Here is a 21,767-nt window from a genome sequence, read left to right as displayed (position 1 = left end):
TACCATACTGCTGCATCTGAAAATTTTCTGGCCCTAAATCCCAGAGGTCACCACTGGGCAGTGTTCATGGGCTGTTGCCACAAACTCCAGTCTGTGTTACATATGAGTCGAAGATACTTCCAAAATCTTATCGGAGTATGAATCATAATGGCCCAGTTTTGATTGAGCCATTGTTTTTGGCTGTTGTTACGGCTCCCTTTCAAATACTGCTTTCTTTCACGTAGTTTTATGATAGGAGTTAGCAATACTCCCAGATGTGGAATATGCATTCTCCAAATCCAGACCCTAAAGATGCTGTGCTCCTTACTTAGTGCCAGGGGTAGGTATGACACCTGTTTATTTTAGTTGCCGTGGAATGTCAGGGGTGGCTTCCGCCCAGGTTATTCCTAAGAATTTTACTGTTTGGGTGGGCTCTGGGATCTTGGCTGGATTTGTCAGCTATCCTCTGTTGGTCACGTGTGTTGCCACTGCATTTAAAATGTGCTTGCTTGCTCCTCAGTTCCTGATACTATCATGATATCATCAATGTAGCATATTATCAAACCAACTTATGGCAGTCAGCTGGTGAATTCAAATAACCCTGGGGCTTTACAATAAATGTAAATTGGGATCCTTCCCAAGTGAAAGCAAACTGTGGTTGGCTCTTTTCTTAGATTGTGTTGAAGAAAAAAACATTTGCAAGATCAATCACTGAGTACCAATCTCTGTGTTGAAGAAAAAAAGCATTTGCAAGATCAATCACTGAGTACCAATCTCCGCTCCCTTGTATTTTTATACTGTTGCAACCATAGCAGGGACTGCTAATGTTGTAGGCGATACTACTTTATTCAAGCCTTGATAATCTGCTGGTAGTCTCCACGAGCCATCACCTTTTTCATGGGCCACACAGGGCTAATGCACAGAGAATATGTTGGCACCAGCACTCCAACTTCTAATATGTCATTAATTAAAGTGCAAATCTCTTTTTGTCCACTAGGCATCCAACACTGCGTCAAATTAACAACCTGTGTAGGGGCAAGCAAATCTATAGGTTCTCGTTGAGTATGTCCAATCCACGAGAGCCAAAAGGCAAACTTACATGCCTTCAGTTTCACAATACAAGATATAGGAAGTGTTCCCCAATCAGACATAATATCCATCTCAGTAATAACATTCAGGTGGAGGAAACACAACCACTTCACATGAAGTCTGTTCAAATGTTCCAATTTTCATCCAAACTTTCACCTCAATCCCATCACGGTTGCAGCTTCACATGCTCCCAAGCTGACTGTGGCCTTCTTTAGGTTTTGAAATCACCCAGAATAGTTTTTGTCCACCCTCTGGTCACTTTACCCACACATATGCACATGGTCTTTGGTCCCCAGCTAGGGATCAGGCCAAGGGACCTTGGCCCTTTTGTCAATCTTCATCCCGATTAATTTGCTGACCTTCGCCCCCTGTGATACAAGGTCAGGTTTTTCATTGCCATCTTTGCCTTCTGGCTTTAAAAATTCCTCCAGACTAGAGTAAATAGAGTGGATTTGTTTAAGGCCCTTTAATGTTAGGGTACCAGCAGGAGCTCCATCAGTCCACTCAACCTCCAATAGTGCCTCATTAAGATGTTTTGACCCCATCAATGTCCTCCATATTCTGCCCATTTCTTTCTCTTTTTTTTTGCAGTACGCGGGCCTCTCACTGTTGTGGCCTCTTCCGTTGCGGAGCACAGGCTCCAGATGTGCAGGCTCAGCGGCCATGGCTCACGGGCCCAGCCGCTCCGCGGCATGTGGGATCTTCCCAGACCGGGGCACGAACTCATGTCCTCTGCATCGGCAGGCGGACTCTCAACCACTGCGCCACCGGGGAAGCCCCTCTGCCCATTTCTTAATAACTATATGAATATTTCCATCCTGGTGGGACTAGCTCCTTTGAAACCACTAGGTGGTGTTCTGCGAGACTTTGAGGAGCTTTGCTCTCTTATGTTTTAGAGCAGAAAGAATTTAGCAAGAGGCAAAGTGGTAGATAAGAAGTGATTGATTAACATAGGATGCCTGTGCGGCTTATAAGCGGGTAGGCAAGAGGGTGCCTCACCCTGAGAACTTAGTGGGCTACAGTTTTATAATTAAAGGGAAAAAAAGGAGGGAGAAAAGACCACCTTCTTTCTCATTCTTGAATAGACGTCACGCTTCCATCATCAGCTCCCACTCCAGGTTGGGCAGGTGAGTTTTCTTGTCCCTACAAGGTCAAGCCAGGACTGTCATGGCACGATGGAAATGAGCAAAAAGGCAGTAACGTATGCTAAAAGTAGTAAGTCATCTCAGGTTTTAGTATAATGTCACCTTTTCCTTATATTTTTGTTTTTAATGTGCCTAGAAGAGCATGTCCTAGGAATCATTAACTTACTGAGCTCACTGGGCAGGATGTTTTATTTTTTATTGTTTTGGGGCATGTCTCATGCTTCTGTTGCGTGGTCTTGCTGTTAAGCAAGCCTGCTTGGTTTTGTGATTAAGCAAACCTGCTTTCTTGAGTGATTACCCATAGTGATTAACTTACAGGGGTCTCCCATACTTCTTTTTTTTTTTTTTTTTTTTTTTTTACTTACAATCCCCTAGTGGGATTAACTATTTAATTATCTACTTTGTCCCTTTACTCTGTTCCTATCACCTTGACAATCGCTCTTTCCCCCCTATGCTTTTGTGAATGGATCCAATTTTCTTAGACTAAGGGTAAACTGAGATAACAATTCTGATATGGTCTCTTGAACTGTTGCTTGATTTCACAGCAGTAGGTTTACATGGGGTGTCTGTGCAAAAGGGGCTCCCTTAATCACAGCATTTGCTATGATCTAAGTTAAGGAGCATATTACATAGGTGCACATCCTGGTCATCATAAAGCCAATCCAGCATGGACTGCATATGCAGCATATGGGCTGCCTCATCTGGGGAGTTCCACTCAGCATTTAGGGAGGGGAGCCATCAGCTAACATTCTCAGGGAAAAGAAACCTTACAGTGTCTTTTATCCAGTCCCTCAGGCTAGCTGTCCCTTCAGGAACAACCTACTGTGTGTTTGGATCATATATAGCCATCTCTGATTTCTGATTGTTCAATAGTAAGCTGTAGGTCCTGTATCAATCAAACATGCTCTTGTACTCTGCAGCATTCAAAGCCAAGTAGACCAGTTCTAAGTTAAGTCACACTCATTACCCATTTTAGTAAAAGTTCAGGAAGCTGATGATATTGATCTACAAAATGAGATAGCTCCTTCACACTGTATCCTTTGGTTTAATAGTTTCTTGGTTTTTCACACCCTTAATACCTGCTTTCCTTCACCACCTGGACTACTTCCTTGGTGACCAGAGGTTGTAGAGGTATTATCTGTTGTGCCAGCATCATTTGTCCCTTTGGTAGTAGACCTGAAGGTAGCAACCATAGCTCTGACCCACCAAACCCAAGCATGGCACAGTGCCAAGATCTGCCTCAATGCTCCTTTTACTTTCATTTTAGTAATTACAGATAAAAATAACCAAGGGATTATATATTTAACTTGTTTCTCATAGTTTTGCATTTTTTTCTGAATCCAGTTGGCCAGCTCTCTGGGAGTTGGGGCCATCATTTCTAATTCCCATTGGTAACCTTTATTTCTGTAACTGATAGGAGTGTAGCTGACGTCTCATCCCTATTTTGAGAGATGAGAGAACTAAAGTGCAGAGAGGTTATGTAGCACGCCCAAGGTCACACAGCAAGAGAATGACAGAACCAATATTTGAAACCAGGCCTATCTGACTTCACGGCCTTGCCCTTAACCATTAGCAACACTTCCTTCTATAAACAGATTCTAAACCTTAAAAACTAGAAGCTGGGCTTCCCTGGTGGCACAGTGGTTGAGAGTCCGCCTGTCGATGCAGGGGATACGGGTTCGTGCCCCAGTCCGGGAGGATCCCACATGCCGCGGAGCGGCTCGGCCCGTGAGCCATGGCCGCTGAGCCTGCGCGTCTGGAGCCTGTGCTCTGCAACGGGAGAGGCCACAACAGTGAGAGGCCCACGTACCACAAAAAAAAAAAAAAAAAAAAAAAAACCCCAAAAAGCCTAGAAGCTTCTCCCATCCCATTGGGCATTTTTTATATTATTCCATGGAAATCTCATCTCTTCAACTATCCCCCTCTTCTCCCTTTGAGATTGGACAGTCCACTCAATCTTGCTTAGCTTCAGATGTGTGTTGGGGGCCAGGAACATCCTCTGGGCTCCTCTTTGGGCTTTTTATCTGTTTCTACCCCAGGACCTTTGCTGGGCAGGAGGAGATGGCAGTTCAAATAGATTAGTGATTCCTAAACTTGGTTGTATGTTGGAATTACCCAGAGAGCTTTAAAAAATACTAATGCCCAGGGTCACTTCCTAAAGAGCCTGATTTATTTGGTTGATTTCTGTCTTAGTCTTTTTGGGCTGCTATAACAGAATACCATAGACTGGGTGACTTATAAAGAATGGAAACTTATTTCTCACAGTTCTGGAGGCCAGAAAGTCCAAGATCAAGGTGCAGAAAATTTGGCATCTGGTAAAAACCCACTTTTTGGTTTATAGACAGCCTGTCTTCTTGCTGAGTCCTTACATGGTGGAAAACGTGAGGGAGCTCTCTGGAGCCGCTTTTATAAGGGCACCAATCCTATTCATGAGGGCTCCACCCTTATGACCTAACTACCTCCCAAAGGCCCCACCTCCACATACCATCCCACTGGGAATTAGGTTTCAGCAAGTGCATTCTCGGGGGACATAAACATCCAGTCTGTAGCAATTATTAGTGGGTTGAATGGTTACTCCCAAAAAGGTATGTTCACTTCCTAGAAACTGTGAATGTAACCTTATTTGGAAAATGGTTCTTTGCAGATGTAATTAAGCATATTGAGATGATATCATCCTGGATTATCCCAGTGGGCCATATTTCCAACAAGTATCCTTATAAGAGACACCCAGAGGAGAGACACATGCAGAAGAGGAAAAGGACAGGTGAAGATGGAGGTAACTATGCAACCACAAGCCCAGGAACATCTGGAGCTACCAGAAGCTGGAAGAGACAGGAAAATCCACCATCACCCCCACCCCCGAGCCTTCAAAGGAAGAGCGGCCCTGCTGACACCTTGATTTCAAACTTCCAGACTCTAGAACAGTGAGAGAATAAATTTCTGTTGTTTTAAGCCACCATGTTTGTGGTGATTTGTTGCACAGTCACAGAAAACTAATACAGTTGGGGCATGGCCTGGGCATCGTATATTTTAATCCCTGGGTGATTCTAATGCACAGCTAGGGTGGGAACCCCTGCAATAGGGCATTAAAAAATTTTTTTTATTGGAGTATAGTTGATTTACAATGTTGTGTTAATTTCAGGTGTACAGCAAAGTGAATCAGTTATACATATACATATACACACTTTTTTTTTTTTGCGGTACACGGGCCTCTCACAGTTGTGGCCTCTCCCGTTGCAGAGCACAGGCTCCGGACGCGCAGGCTCAGCGGCTATGGCTCACAGGCCTAGCTGCTCCACGGCATGTGGGATCTTCCCAGACTGGGGCACGAACCCGTGTCCCCTGCATCGGCAGGTGGACTCTCAACCACTGTGCCACCAGGGAGGCCCTACCCATTCTTTTTAAAGTTTCTTCTCCTGTAGAGGCCATGGAATAGGGTGTCTCGGAAACATCTCCCCTAGTAGTTTTCCTCAGGTCTGGGCGTAAATGCTTTTTGCAATATTGTGATTTCTTGGGACTTCCCTGGCAGACCAGTGGTTAGGACTCTGTGCTTCCACTGCAGGGGGGTGTGGGTTCAATCCCTGGTTGGGGAACTAATATCCCGCGGCGCCACCAAAAAAAAATAATTGTGATGTCTTCTTACTTACGTTTTTATTATCTTTTAACAGAGCAAATATTTGGTGCACTATGGAAGCAGTCAGGGTATACAAAGTTTATGGTGCTTAAAAATATATACACTGCATACGTATATAGGTAAAAAAAGCTTTATGTACAGGTATGTAGGTATCTGTATCTTGAGTACAAATCCCTATACCCAGGATTTTTCCCTTTAAGCCTGCTTGGGCTGTATCTGCTACTTCTTTGTCTGATTTATGAACTATCCTGTCCCTTTTTTCTCCTGCCTTCCTGCTGCCTGTTCTTGAGCAGTTTATTCCAGGGCTCATTAGCACCGCTGGAAAGACTAGCCTGAGGAAGGAAAAGGGACGATGCCAGCTGCACACCTGCGGTTGCTCCGTCTACAGGGCTGAGGAGAAGTTGAGTGGCAAGGAGGAGATGGCCTTTGTGAGGTTTCTGGTGCTCTTCCCTGTCTCTGTATCACTAGACAGGGAGATACTGTTTCTGATGTGTAGTCACTTTTCAGTATAAACCTTGAGGATGAAAATGCTGGAAAATGTTGGGCAGTATCTGTACTCAGATAAAGAGACTTTGTTACTCTCTTAAGGGAGTGGGGAGTAACTGAACTGATATTCTGAGAGTTTCCAGGGACTGGGATTCAACATATATTTTTGTTTGTTTTTATTTGTACTTTCAACACAAATTTGATAGCCTCTGAGGCCTAAGATTTCTCCATCATACCCTGTCTCTTCACACACACACACACACACACACACACACACGCTATATCTATCTATCTATCTATCTATCTATATATATATACGCACACTCATACTGATATATATGTTAAAACATATATATTGATACTGATATATACACCGATATATTCTACAATGTAGATTACCCTCAAAAACATTATGCAAAATGAAAGAATCCAGGCACAAAGGCTACATATTGTATGATTCCATTTACATAAAGTGTCAAGAAAGGGCAAACTTATAGAGTCAGAGAGTAGATTAGTGGTTGCCTGAGGCTGGAGGTGGGAATAGGGATGAACTATGAATGGGTAGGAAGGATCTTTCTGGGGTGATGGAAATGTTCTAATGGATGAAAATGTGATGGTTGCACAACCTGGTAAATTTACTAAAAATCATAAACTTAAAATTATTTTATGGTATGTAAATGATACCTCCATAAACTTGTTTAAATATATGTATATGTATGTGTGTATGTGTGTATATATATATATATATATATATATATATATATATGTAATATATAATTTAACCCTGTTACTATCAGAGTCGCACATTACATTTTTTCATCTTTAGTGACAGAGCCTCCTTCGCTTTGAAGGGCCTGGGCACCGTGCACCTGTCCAGTTCTGGGAAGTCAAGAGGCCAACACCTGTGAGTGTAATCTGAGGCCCAAGGAGTTTTACTCACCAGGCCTTCAGGTTATTCCAGGGCCTTTCTCCTGTTGGATAGTTTGGAAAAATGACGCTGTTTTTTCCTCCTGTCAGCATCGTACTGAGATATGTACAAAGGTTTTATTATCATCTTCCACAGGAAAATCATTAAAACCATATTACTACTATAAACTCTACATAGGGTCTTGGTTTTACTTCCTGTATCAGTCAGGGTGGACTGGGTTATGCTGCAGTAGCAAAAGATATCCAAATCTCAGTGACTTAAAAGAACGATAGTTTATTATACACTTTTGTTACATAATGTTGAGGGTTGGTGTGGGGCTTTGCTCTGTGTGGTCCTTACTCAGGGATTCAGGCTGACAGAGCCTCCACCATCTAGATGTTGCCAGTGCCACGGCAGGAGGAAGGAAATATGAAGCATTATATACTGTTTTTAAAAAATTTTTAATTTCATTATTATTTTTTTTAGTTGAAGTATAGTTAATTTACAACGTCATTTTAGTTTCAAGTGTACAGCAAAATGATTCAGTTATACATACATACATATATATGTATATATATTCTTTTTCCTTATAGGTTATTACAAAATATTGAGTATAGTTCCCTGTGCTATACAGTAGGTCCTTGTTGGTTACCTACTTTATATATAGTAGTGTGTATCAGTTAATCACAAATTCCTAATTTATCTCTCTCCTGCCCTCCCCATACTAGTTCTTAAATGCTTCTACCCAGAGGTCACAAGCGTCTCTTCCATTCATGTTTTATTGGACTGAGCAAGTCATATGACATCAAAGGAACAGAGAAGTGTAATCCTCCCTCCTGTGAGGAAATAGAGAGGAACCCGAAGTGGGTGGACAATAATAATGCCTGTCGCACCCACTCTCACCCGAAGGCAGCAGAATGGTGAGGGCTTACAAGGTGCCCTCTGCTGGGGGAGGGTGACCAACTGTCCCGTTTTGCCTGAGGAGTTTCCTCAGGACATGGCACTTTCTGTGTTAAAACTGAGAGAGTTTCAGGCCAATTGAGATGGTGGGTCACCCATGCTATGTTCTGCCTTGGGTTGCACATCCTGAGGATGGTGGATGGAGGCATCTCTCTGCCCATGAATACACCTTTCAGAAAGTCAGCTCCAGGGACTTCCCTGGTGACGCAGCGGTTAAGAATCCACCTGCCAATGCAGCGGATACGGGTTCGAGCCCTGGTCTGGGAAGATCCCACATGCCACGGAGCAAGTAAGCCTGTGCACCATAACTACTGAGCCTGCACTCTAGAGCCCTCGAGGCACAACTACTGAAGCCCGCGCGCCTAGAGCCCGTGCTCCGCAACAAGAGAAGCCACCGCAGTGAGAAACCCAAGCACTGCAACAAAGAGTAGCCCCCACTCACCGCAACTAGAGAAAGCCCGTGTTCAGCAACAAAGACCCAACACAGCCAAAAATAAATAAATAAATTTATTTTTTAAGAAATCTAAAAATTGAGGTTACTACAGAGTTCTCACTGACTTCTAACTCTAAGAGGGAACTAGAGTACTGTCTCCCCTGTCAGGGCCTAGAAACTTCCCTTGCTCATTCAAAAGCCATCAGTGTTAGCCTTCGCCACATGCCTGAGGCTTTGGCTGGTGAGAGCCCGTCTCTGGCTTCAGGACAGCCACCTCATGCTGTGAATGGGGTAGGGGGGTTGTCCTTGAACCACCATTCAGAGAGACAGCCTCCCGCCTTGGAATAAACCTGCATTTCACAGAAGGACAAAGGTCTCTCAAATGCTTTAATAACTATACTACCAGTGATCACACTTCTGTCCGAGTGCTTACACATACTATGTTATTAAAAGCTTTTTAAATCCCAGTATGACAAGCAAGGATAACCAGACTGGAGAGTTACTTGCACAAGTTCACAGAGTGGAAAGTAGCAGGGAAAGGGTCCTAAGACTGCCTCTTAAATTCCCAACTCAAAGGCCTTACTATGCCCATTTCAGTCTATGAAGTGAGTCTATCCCATCCCAAGGGGGTTACCTGCAGCTGATGAAGCTTAAGCCTTAGAGCTTCTTAATTGCACAGGGCCCTCAATGTGTTTCCATGGTCATGTGTTTTTGTAAAATTTGCAAAAGTAGGCTACATTTATATTCTTTTTCTGAAAGAAATGTTATATTCTTCAGACCCCACAAAACCTGACTGACTCCAGAGCATCCAGAACATGTCCTCTAAGCTCTTCAACTGCTCCTCATGCTTCAGATGGCGAAAGGGCATGACTTTCCTTTGCAAAACCTTCCCCATCTCTCTTTATAGCCATTTTCTCCTATTGTACATTTTCAGAGCACCATGTACCTCCCATTCATAACCAGAGCTGCAATTTTAACATTGACTTGCACAATTATGTGATTAAAGTCTATCTCCCCTGAGAGACTGTTCACTTCAGGAAGGCAGAGCCCATGTCTACCTTCACTTGTATCTCCAGTGCCTATCAGGGTGCTTGGTACATGGTCAGAGCTCAATAAATGTTGCATAAAATAATGTCAGAATATTGTGTATATTGTGTGCATAAAAATTATTTTAGTTAAGTTTATTTTGAAGAATTTGTTGTAGCCTTAGAAATAATTGGAGACCACCAGAAATTCTGCAAAATTAGGGCTGAGTGTCACTGCTCTAGGTTAATATCTAGATATTGTATCTAAATATATCTAGATAATATAGGGTGACACACATACACTCTAGTGGGATCACCATTTCTACCTGGGGAAATTAAACCCCAGTTGTCTGAGAATCTGAAAATATCTCATTTTTAATACTCCATTTACCTCCAGAATTCCTTGAAATATAGATAGGAGAAAGCTCAGCAATTATACAATACCCAGCAAACAATCCTTGTGGGATGCTGACAATAGCGTTCAAGTTTTAGAGTCGTCATACATCATTGTAGCTTCAATCTGGTGCTTCAATTATACAATCCTTTTCAATATTAATAGTAGTTAACATTTATTGAATACTTGCTTTGTGCCAGACACTGAGCTAGTTACCTTACACGCACTACCTAAATCCTAACCATGTGCTTATGATACTACTACCCTCATTTTACAAAGGACAAAACTGAGGCTCAGAGAAGATAAGTAACTTGTCCAAGGTCACAGAGTGGTGAAGCTTGAGGAGGAAAAGACTCCTGGTTGTCCTAATATTCATTCTACCCTTCTTTCTTTATTAGTAAAATCTATAAATTCTAGATAAGCACATGGCTGCCAGTATAATGTCTGTATCCCCCAGCCTTCCTTGGATCTAGCCATGAGATGAAGTTCAGACCCATGGGAAGGGGGCAGAATTCATGTTTGCTTGTAAAAGGAAGGGATGTGGACTTTTGTTCTTTCTTCCTTCTCCACTGGCTGGAAAGTAGACTTGGTGACAGAATTGGAAGAAACTGTCCTGACGGTTATGGCAAGACTAAATTCACTGGGATTTGAAGCCAGATCTGTCTAATGCTAGAGTCTATACTGAGCAAGGCCTTCAGATGCCTTTCAAAGGCAACTGTGTTTATGAAGAAATTAGCATAACTCAGCAGTAACCTGCTCCTGGAAACAAAAAGGCGTTGGCAATAAACCCGCATCGGGATGGATGTCCACTCCAAAACTTATTAACTGAGTGACCATGGGCAAGTTTCTTAACCTATCTGTCCCTCACTCTCCTTATCTGTAAAATGGGAATGATAGGGGCCTCCCTGGTGGCGCAAGTGGTTGAGAGTCCGCCTGCCGATGCAGGGGATACGGGTTCGTGCCCCGGTCTGGGAGGATCCCATGTGCCGCGGAGCAGCTGGGCCCGTGAGCCATGGCCGCTGAGCCTGCGCGTCCGGAGCCTGCGCGTCCGGAGCCTGTGCTCCGCAACGGGGGAGGCCACAACAGTGAGAGGCCCGCATACCGCAAAAAAAAAAAAAAAAAAAAAAAAAAAATGGGAATGATAATAGTAGCTACCTCATAAGGCAGATGTGAGGACTAAGCAAGACAATACACATGAAAGAGCTCAGCGCTATTGCCAATTATATTGCAAAGAGCAGTGAAAATTAGTGATTACTATTATTGTAATTATTGAACTGTATAATCAACTGCAGAGTGTTGATAATATTGGGTTTTTTTTTTTTTTTTTTTTTGGTTCGCGGGCCTCTCATTGTTGTGGCTTCTCCCGTTGCGGAGCACAGGCTCCGCGGCCATGGCTCACGGGCCCAGCCGCTCCGCGGCATGTGGGATCTTCCCGGACCGGGGCACGAACCCTTGTCCCCTGCATCGGCAGGCGGACTCTCAACCACTGCACCACCAGGGAAGCCTGATAATATTTTTGATAGTACCAAAGGGGATTTAAGATGGTATCTTTTATTTATTTATTTATTTTTTTGCCGTGCCACGCGGCTTGTGGGTTATTAGGTCCCCAACCAGGGATTGAACCCGTGCCCTTGGCAGTGAAAGCATGGAGTCCTAATCACTGAGCCACCAGGGAATTTCCAAGATAATATATTTTAAATGCTTGGTATAATCTTTAGCATATAGTAGGCACACCACAAATGGCAGTTTTTATGACTACATACATATTCAAAATAGAAAAGGAGCCCTCTCCCCACAAAAAAGGCAAGGAAATGAATGTGAATAAAGACATTTCAGTTTAGATAGGATGGTGTTCATATGTATTTTTCATCATCTATTTGCAGAGCAGGGATTATAACAATAATGAAAAAAAACCCTCATATTCCTTTCTCTACTGCTTTAACTGAAAAGCTATTTCCTAGCGCAGGCTTTGCCAAAGACATTTGACCTTGAGACCTCACCCAATTTAAAACCCTGCTGAAAATCCTTTCACTTAAAAGTAAGATCAATGACAAAGAAAGAACTAGAGTTAGTGAAATTCATAACAGATGATAAAAGAACTGTAGGGTGTGACCTATTGTTAAGAGACAGATGAAAGGAAACTATTGTGTCTTTCTAGAGAAAAAAAACAGACTCATTATTTGAAAAACCCAAAATAAACATTGATTTTAAGAACAGAAGACTTGAATTCTGGTCTTAACATTATCCTGGTCCTTTAGCTGCCTTTGAACCTCCTAGAATTGGTCATAGGAGCTTGTAGAAGAATGTGGAAAGTATGAGGATAAATAACAAATAACTGAAATGGTCATTTTAGTTCTTCAAAGTAGTTCAAAAGAAACATTTAAGATTTTCTCAGTTACTTTCTGCAGAAGACTCTAAACAATGTAACAACTTTAGTGTGATCATTTCCTTCCATCTGGGTTGCTAGGGTTTCCTTTATTGCTCATTCATTTGCACATCATCACTAATATTAATTAGTAGCTTTTCCTGGTAATAGTTTTACCACAACACAAGGAGAGAAACACAACACAGTCTGATCCTGGGACCAGCATCTTGGTGGATGAGTCAATTCAGTTAGACGAGTTTTGTGGAATGTTACTAGAGTGCTAAGGAACACCTTTTATTGGAATAACACATTACAGTTTTCAATTTACTTTCACACACATGAACTCATGTGGCTGTGGTTCCAGGGTCACAGTACGAGAGCTTGAAGATCTGGGGTCTTAGCACTCTCAGGTCGCTCTGTGCCTCTCTTTTCCAATATGTGAAATGGAGGTAACGTTACTTTATCTGTCATACGGAGTTGTCCTGTTGGCTCAAATGAAAATATATGCATGGGAATGCTTTGCAAACTGTAAAGTTCTGTGTCAATAGAAACTATCACTTTAAAGTAATATTAGAGATGAGGAAATCAGGCTATGAAATGTCCTTGCACTTGCTAAAGTTTTCTGGGCAGGTAATGGCAGAGCTGGTCTCCACCATTCCTCCAAAAAGAAATACATAGGGAGGGGAGGTCTGTCATTCTTTTTGGCCACCCAGCAGCTGAACCCCCTTGCCTTTGTTTTGAAGAATCCCTCCACCTCAGAGGCACATGCCTCCTTTCTGTTCCTTTTCCTGGCCTCACCTAAGCTGGGGGGTGGGCTGTGACCTGGGTCCCCAGGCTGCTGTCCTCACTGAGCTCCTCTGAGGAGTGACTTGGATTTTGTTCCAGATGTTAACATCCCAAATCTGGTCCTCCTGAAGGAGCGTCTGTGAACTACCCAGTAACTTTAAAATCACTGCTCTCCAAACTGTAAGGTGCCTACAAATCACCAGGAGATTGTGTTAAAAGGTAGAGTGGGACTCAGCAGGTCTGGGTGGGCCTGAGATTCTGTGTTTCTTACAAGTTTCCAGGTGATGCCCCCGCTGCTGGCCTGTGGACCCCACTTTGTGCAGCAAGCCTTTTCTAAATTTGTTCTCAGTTTAACTAATACCCTGACTAATATTACAGATTCTGTCATGGGGGAACAGGGTTTATACGTAAAACAGTACTGAAACACATGAAAAGGAAAACTTGCAATTTTTCTAGGATGACAATTATTCTATTGTCTTCTAGAAAAAAGCCTGGATGATGTTTAACTTTCAAAATTAAGGTGAATCGGGCTTCCCTGGTGGCGCAGTGGTTGGGAGTCCGCCTGCCGATGCAGGGGACGCGGGTTCATGCCCCGGTCCGGGAGGATCCCGCATGCTGTGGAGCAGCTGGGCCCGTGAGCCATGGCCACTGAGCCTGCGCGTCCAGAGCCTGTGCTCCGCAACGGGAGAGGCCACAACACTGAGAGGCCCGTGTACCGCAAAAAAAAAGAAAAAAAATTAAGGTGAATCAAAATTGTGTTGAGGGACTTCCCTGGTGGCGCAGTGGTTAAGAATCCGCCTGCCAATTCAGGGGACACGGGTTCGAGCCCTGGTCCGGGAAGATCCCACAGGCTGTGGAGCAATTAAGCCCGTGTGCCACAACTACTGAGTCCACGTGCTGCAACTACTGAAGCCTCTGTGCCTAGAGCTTGTGCTCGGCAGCAAGAGAAGCCACCGCAAGGAGAAGCCCGCGCACTGCAACGAAGAGTAGACCCTGCTCACCGCAACGAAGAGTAGACCCCGCTCGCTGCAACTAGAGAAAGCCCACGCACAGCAACGACGACCCAACGCAGCCAAAAAAAAAAAAAAAAGTTAAAAAAAAGTTGTGTTGTGACATTTTATTGTTCTGTAACAGTCCTAGAGTTAATTGAAGATACAGTGATGTACTGTGAAACTAGCTGTGGAAATGATTCTTTGAGGTAGTTACGTCTTCAAAGGCGCGATTACAGTGGGAGCATAATGGGTGTAGGAGGGCAGCAATGCCAACTTCCTGACTAAATTCACTTTCTTGGAATCTCTTCCTCATACACTCCCTGTCTCTTTAAGTAACTGAGACAAAGAGAAAGTTCAGCTGGATAAAGGCAGAAGCAGAGTGGCCCTCCCTAAAATTATGGTAACAGGTGTCAGCCATAGAAGCCTAAAGACTAGTGTCTAAGTCATCTCGAGCTGCCATAACAAAATACCATAGCCTGGGTGGCTTAAACAGACATTTCTTTCCCACAGTTCTGGAGGCCGGCAGATTTGGTCTTTGGTGAGAGGGCCTGCCTCCTGGGTCACAACTAGGCTGCCTTCTTGCTATTTCCTCACATGGTGGAGAAAGAGAGCTCTGGTGTCTTTTTCTCTTCTTATAGGATATGAATCTCATTTTGGAGGGCTCACTATCATGAGCTCGTCTAAACCTAATTACCTCCTAAAGGCCTCACTTCCTAATGCCATCACATTGGGGGGTTAGGGCTTCAACATATAAATTTGGGGGCTGGGAAGGGGGGGAACATTCAGGCCATTACAATTAGATAAAAGATTCTTCTAGATTCTTCTAGATAAATGATTTAGCTTCAGTGCTGGGAGTCTGTCAGTTCTGGGCAAAGTTCCCTGTTGTCAGTGGTGGTGTGTTTTGCTGTAATGAACATGCACCGTGGTGAGCTCTGACTGACAGCAGAACAGTGGGCAACACCGTCTTTCCCTGTGGAGCCTGGAGGATGGCATGTTTTGTCAGTTGGAGAAACAGATACATAGCAAGCCCTAGGATGCCATGTAAAGTACCTTAAACAAAAAAATTGGATGCCCTTGTTCTAGAAAACAAACAATGCAAGCTCCAAGGTAGCTCAGAACTCAAGAGAATATATCAAATGGCCTTTAGGAAGAAAACCAAGAGTTGCTTGAACACGTGAATAAAGATTTCCCCTGGCTAATGTCAGCATCCAAAGAACATCTTACTGTTGGTTTCTTGTCTGCACCTGCCTTTCCAAGACGGAAACAGAAAACAAGAGTCTATGATACAGAGAAAACAGGCATGGAGAGAAAACTGAGTAGTTTTTGCCATAATTAAGTCAGAAAATGGCTGGTCTTCTCTTAATCACAGCTTACATAAGCAATTCTCACCCTGGTATTGCAGTATCTAAGGAATTCTCCTAGATGTCTTCAGGAAATCCTCTCTTCAAATCTCTCTCCACTAACACCTCTTCTCCAAAAATTAAAATAAATAAACTTACATTTTAAATCTAAAAACATGCATGACACATACAAATTTCATATAGTACATTTAATATCAAAATCAGATAATTTAAAGTTTTTTTAACAGAATAGTGTTAATAAATAAATAATAGTGTTAATAATAAATAAATAAATAGTAAAATTTGTTACTAAGATGCATGGACCTTTGAGATATATTGTAGCATAAGAACAAACAAACTGAAAAATAGTGCATATATCATACAATTTTTGAAGCAAACATACACACACAACGTTTTTTTATAATATATATGAAGATGCAGGGAAAATGGTCTGGAAGAGACACTCCCAACTGAGATGAGTAATTATCCCAGCAAAGGATTAAGCAATAACCACCACACACAAAAATCTAATCATTGACCTTACCTAGAGAGATCCCCAAGAACAAGCCCCATTTGGGCCTCCGAGAAAGAAGACACACCATCTTTGTGCATTTAACCAAATGTGCTGGGCAAAATCATACACCAATATATTTAAATAAAAGGAGAAGGAGATGGAAAAATAATCACCTTATCCTATTGCTCTCCTCTCCCACTCAAATAATGCCTTGGACTCCACTCTCTCAGGCAAAAAAGAGTCGAAACCTAAAAAGTGAAACAAAATAAAGATGAAGAAGTTAGCTCTGGGCCAGGGCATCCCAATCATTTGCGGGACCCTGGGCTAGAGTACAAATGGACATCCGTATGTAATATGTCTAAACATGTAAAAGTTATAAATCGAGTGAACACACTGTTTAATGAAATATATTTTGTCTTCCTGCCTTGACAAATATTCCTGTCAAATATTCATTTGATTCATGACAGGAAGGACAGGTCAAGTGAGACTTCTCAAGAGTCGTACACCAGCACGAGGCAGCATTTGGAGAGCCAGCTTGGGGTCCGTGGGCTTCCCTCTTGGTTTTCCGCTGCTGGCCTGTGTGGCGAGGGGCTCTGTGCGCGTGTGTAGGCCACTCGGCTTGCACACACAATCTATCCACATCCCTTTAAACAGCTGCACCTGGTCTCCCTGTGCCCTGGAGTGGGCTCTTTAGTGCTATCCCCCACCCTTAGAAAGCTGGACCTGGGGAAAGGCCTATGCTGGCCCTGAAAGTGAGCTCAGGGCCATTTGGACAGGGATGTGGGGGTCTCTCATCCACTGAGACTGGTCTAGAAGTGGGAGGTAGAGCACAGGCTCTGGAAGGGCACATCCCTTGGGCCTCATGGACTCCTTAGCCCGTGGGAGGTGTGATTGGAGGAGGGCCATGGAAGGGTCTTCTGAAGCCAGGGTCCCAGGGTTGGGCTTCCTCTTACACTGGTCTAAAGTCAGTACTCTTCTTGGTTTGGGGATGTCCTGGGCTCAGGTCCTGATGAGTTAAGGGATTTCAAGGGTCATGTTGACTATGTTATATATAGATCCCAAGTCAGCGAATTAACTTATTCTTCCCACTTTGTACAAAACATGGATATTTTAAAATGTGCATTAAGACTTGCTCCTCCATGAGAGATGCCCAGGACTGGGTCAGAGACTGACTGATGAAACCAGATCTCCCTCTTTCATCGCATCCCCTTATTTCACTGGAGTAGCAGGCAGAATCGTTGACACTGTAACTTGTTCTCTCTCCCTCTTTTGCAGAGTGAGTATGGTTGAATTTACCTAAAAGTGCAAATGATGTGATTCCAGCGCACTAACTCTAGGATCTTATTTCCTTTTGTATGAGTTATTATTGGCTGCATAACAAATTACCGCCAAATATAACAGCTTAAAACAACAAATATTTATTATTTCATAGTTTGTGTGGGTCAGGGATATGTAAGTAGCTTAGCTGGGCGGTTGTGGCTCAAGGTCTGTGATGAGATTGCAGGCAAGCTGTCCACCAGGGCTGCAGTCGTCCCAGGACTCAGGTGAGGCTGCAGGATGCTATTCCAAGTCCACTCACATGGTTTTTCAGGCTTTAGTTCATTTGCTTGTCATATCACAGGGGCCTCCTGGAAGCCCAAGGAGAATCCGGAAGGAGAGAAGAGTGAGGCAAGAGTCAAGTGGAGACAATGGCATTTGGAAAAGGGTACCTCAGATCTGGCAGCTGCAAGGTAACTTCCCAAACCAGGGTCTGCCAACAGGTGCTGTGTCAGGCTACCTGGGGAACTTATGAAAAATATACCAATAGTATATATATCCTTAGAGTTAATAATACTGTACTGTATATTTGAAAGTTGCTAAGACATTATATCTTAAAAGTTCTTGGCACAAGAAAAAAAACTTTTGTAATTATGTGTGACTAGTAAAATGTTGTCTATCTCGATAAAAGAATACCAGTTCCTAGACCCACTTTTTTTTGTTTGTTTGTTTTTGCGGTACGTGGGCCTCTCACTGTTGTGGCCTCTCCCGTTGCGGAGCACAGGCTCCGGACGCGCAGGCTCAGCGGCCATGGCTCACTGGGCCCAGCAGCTCCGCATCATGTGGGATCTTCCCAGACCGGGACACGAACCCGTGTCCCCTGCATCGGCAGGCAGACTCTCAACCACTGCGCCACCAGGGAAGCCCTGCCTTTTTTTTTTTTTTTTTTTTTTTTTTTTTGTCTTTTGCAAGGAAGCTGAAGTCAAGAAAGTTAAATGACTTCCTCAAATTCCCATAGCTAGAAAAAGACTGAACTGAAAAAGACTGGAATTCAGGCTCATGTGGAAGCCACAGTTCCTGTGAGGAAGCAACATACAAGCCTGGCTCCCCACAAACCCAGGTGAACATGAACCCTGGCTCTCCACTGACCGCCAAGCAGCCTTGTGTGAGTTTGAGTCATAGGATCTGTACAAATCCTGGTTAGCTTATACTTGAAGAGGGTGTAATGTTTACCTTGTGCTGTCATTGTGTCGACTAAGTTATTTTTAATGCTCCCTTGCCGAAGACCACTAGGAATAAACCTATAGTTTAAAAAGTTGAATTTATTACTCATTGCCGTGAGGGAAATGCACACCATCCTGGAGGTGTGTCAGTGAGAGGGTATTAGGAAATATTATTAAAGGATTTGGGTTTTTGTTAGCTGATTGGGGGAGGGCTTAGGAAAGCAGGGTTCATTCTATGAGTGTGTATCTTCATAAATCTTATCCATAGAAGGGCAGACCAGAGAGAGGCTAAGGCTGTTAACTGGCAAAGAAGCAGCGGTCACTCTAACTGGCCAGGATAGCTGTGTGTCCACTGTGGCTTGGACAGTGTTCATATTTTGTCTGTGTTTAGACATGATTAAGGAGTCTTGTTCTTGTCTTCATCCGTCGTGGTCACAGAGGGACCTTGTCTCAGGTTGATGTTCTGAGAAATTGTCCATGTTTATGTTTAAGAGAAGAACACCAAGGCCCAGTGATAGCACCAGGCCAGCTTTTTCCCAGAGTATAAAATACCTTATCATAGTGCTGGACTCACAGATGTTCCATCCATCGGGGTTATGACTTTATTGCACACACCCACACTGCCAGCGCTGGACCTTTGAGTCACAGTGAGGCAGGTAAGGGGTGGTCTGGGGCTGAGACATTTGGTAGAATCTAAAAGACAGATATCCCTTCAAGCTGAAATGACCCATTTTCTTCCCCAGCTTCAGGCATTACATGAAGCCATTTCCATGAGGTCAAGGGTATGTCAGCCTGTGGAGAATTTCAGAAAGAGCAAAGAGGGGTCTACAAGGTAGAGGGCCTATCCCTGACTCTGCCTTGCCTCCTTCCTGCAGTAAAGGCATTCTGAGCACTTACAGGGAGTCAGACCTGGGCTAGATGCTGTGTGACACCCACCACCTCATGGAAAAGACAGACAAGCAAACAATCACGCTGAAAAACGGGGTAAAAGAAAACAGTGTACAGTGAGGATCACCGACAGTCTAAGCAGTGGTTCCCACACTTTCCTCAATATTGTAATCACCTGGATCTTTGAAAAATACGGATGACTGGATCCCACTGCACTAACGTAATAGATCTGGGATACTACTCAGCGTCGCGATTTGAAAAACTCCCTGGGTGATTCAATGTGCAGCAAAGTTTGGGAGCCATTGGTTTAGTCCATCCATCCTTACAGTCTGGGGTGGGGTTGGGGTCACACAGCTGTCTTATCTTAGGAAGCTGTGGTCCCTCATCCCAGACACTTGTATTTAGGTACAAAATCTGAAAGAGAATTTCAGGGGGCTTACAGATCCTAAGAAGAGATTCTGGGAATTCCTTGTAGGGGGCGGGCTGTCTCGTGAAAACCCCCCAGACACAGGAGTATCCAATCCCAATTAGAGTGACACGAGCTCTCCGTCCCCTCCAGAATGGTGCTGGCCCTTCTCTTTCACAGAAGCCTCGGAGTTAGTATCACCAAACCTAGTTCGGGCATGGCGGTAAGCAGCTACCGAGCGGCCGGTGTGCGCACGTGTGAGAGTGTGCACACGTGTGAGAGTGTGCACGCCGGCGTGCACGCGCAGGGCCGCCGGCGAGCGTGCGTTTCCGTTAGGGAGCCCGGGCGGCCTCCGGCTGCGGCTGCAGCAGCGCGCCCGGCGCCCCCTCCCGCCCAGTCCCCTCCCCCTGTGGCTCTCGCTCGCCCTCTTCACTCCCCCGGCAGCGTCGGCCGCCTCCGGGTGCGCAGGGCAGCGCTCGGCACGCGAACCTCTCCTGCAGGCGCCCCGGCGTCACTCGAGCGTCGAGCCCCGGGCGCGCGTGTCGTACCCCCCGCCCCCCAGCCGCCGAGCGACGATGAGCCGAGGCGCGGGGGTCGCGGAGAGCAGGTGAGCGCAGCCGCGGGGCTGGCGGGGGGGTGGGGCTCGTAAGGAGAAAGGGAAAGCGGGGGTGGGGTGCGGCTGGACCCAACATCGCCGCGTGGAGAAGGGCCTTTGCGGTCTTTAGCACCCTCCCCCGCAGGCTCTGCTTTTGCCCTTTCCCGGGCGGGGGGAGGGCTCCACTCCCGCCCCGGCATCCCCGCTCGGGCCGCACAAACAAAGCGTCCTTCGGCGGCGGCGCCTGCCCCGCGCAGGCACGGAGCATGGGGGAGGCGACGCGCCGTGCTTCCCGGACTCCGACCCCCTACCCCCGGCGGGGGGCCCAGGCGGTCGCACCTGGGTCCGGCGGGCGGCGGCGGGGTCGCGCGCAGGTGCTCGCGCGGAAAGCGGTGGCGCGCAGCTCGGAGGCCCAAGGCTCCCGGCCTGGAGGCGGGGCTACGGGCAGCGCTGCTGCCCCCTGTCGCCGCGGCTTCCCCACGCCCGCTACCCGTCCCCAGGGCGGCGGCGGCAGGTGGGCCCGATTTGTTCACGTACACCTGGCGGCGGGCGGGTGAGGAGGAGGGCAAGTCTCCCTGCGGCATCCCCTTTGCTCTCCGCGTGTGTGGACCGGCGCCCTTCCCGCCTCCGTGGCGACTCCCCGCCCCCGAGGCCCGGTTCTGCTGTCCTCGTGTGTCCCCAGCTCTCGAGCTTCAGCTCTCTGGAGTTCCTGCGCCCTCTGCACCTGGAGGAGGACTGGGGAGGTTTTACTGAACACCATCGGCGCTTTGGCCACCCGGCTTTCAAGTTGAATTGAGAGCAGGATTATTTCCTTAATCCCTTTTTGCCCATGCGTGGGACACCCCGGTGCCCATCATCCCCTCAACGCCCCCATGGGGCCCTAACAATGTCTTGAGCACAGTAGGTGCGAGATCAACATTGCTTGAAGGATTTCTGCTATTACTGTAAAGGCAGCCAAATGCCTCTGTGTGTTATCAGCGTCCCACAGCTCTTTAAAAGCAGCCGCTTTTTACGTGGGAATGTCTACCAAGAGCTGGTTTGGGATGTTGTGGTCGAGTTCTCCAGGACTCACTGTCATCTGCAAAAGCAGGCTTTTAGTTGTAGTGTTTGGATGTAGTGTTTCAGCAGAAGACACGTGATGGCTTGTTTGTGAAATATATCCTTTAGGTAATCCTCTCATTGCAGTAAATACTTGCAGGAAGTCCAACCCAAAACAGTGCAGAAACGCTCGGCCAAGATTGAGACTCTGCAGAGAATTTACTTAATGGGACAGTCCGTGACACAAAAAGAGTTTCTACAGGGTCAGCTAGAGGAAGAAGAGAATGCAGAGGTTTAAAGTGTTCATTTCA

General features: G+C 45.3%; 1 protein-coding gene across 1 annotated transcript in view; it reads left to right on the top strand.

Annotated features, from left to right (window-relative positions):
* The first annotated feature begins 2,243 nt into the window (after positions 1-2,243).
* LOC132490480 (caspase recruitment domain-containing protein 8-like) overlaps positions 2,244-21,767 on the top strand; it is a 54,958-nt gene continuing 35,434 nt past the window's right edge. The window contains exons 1-5 of the mRNA XM_060098827.1: positions 2,244-2,283; positions 4,858-4,989; positions 14,834-14,929; positions 17,671-17,779; positions 20,131-20,430. Of these exons, the coding sequence (XP_059954810.1) occupies positions 2,244-2,283; positions 4,858-4,989; positions 14,834-14,929; positions 17,671-17,779; positions 20,131-20,430 (677 nt within the window). The remainder of the gene's footprint in view (positions 2,284-4,857; positions 4,990-14,833; positions 14,930-17,670; positions 17,780-20,130; positions 20,431-21,767) is intronic.

Source organism: Mesoplodon densirostris, chromosome 5 (genome assembly GCF_025265405.1).
Source record: "Mesoplodon densirostris isolate mMesDen1 chromosome 5, mMesDen1 primary haplotype, whole genome shotgun sequence".
Classification (NCBI taxonomy): Eukaryota; Metazoa; Chordata; class Mammalia; order Artiodactyla; family Ziphiidae; genus Mesoplodon; species Mesoplodon densirostris.
Note: the sequence above shows the minus strand (reverse complement) of the source record. Positions and strands in the feature narration are given on the sequence as shown.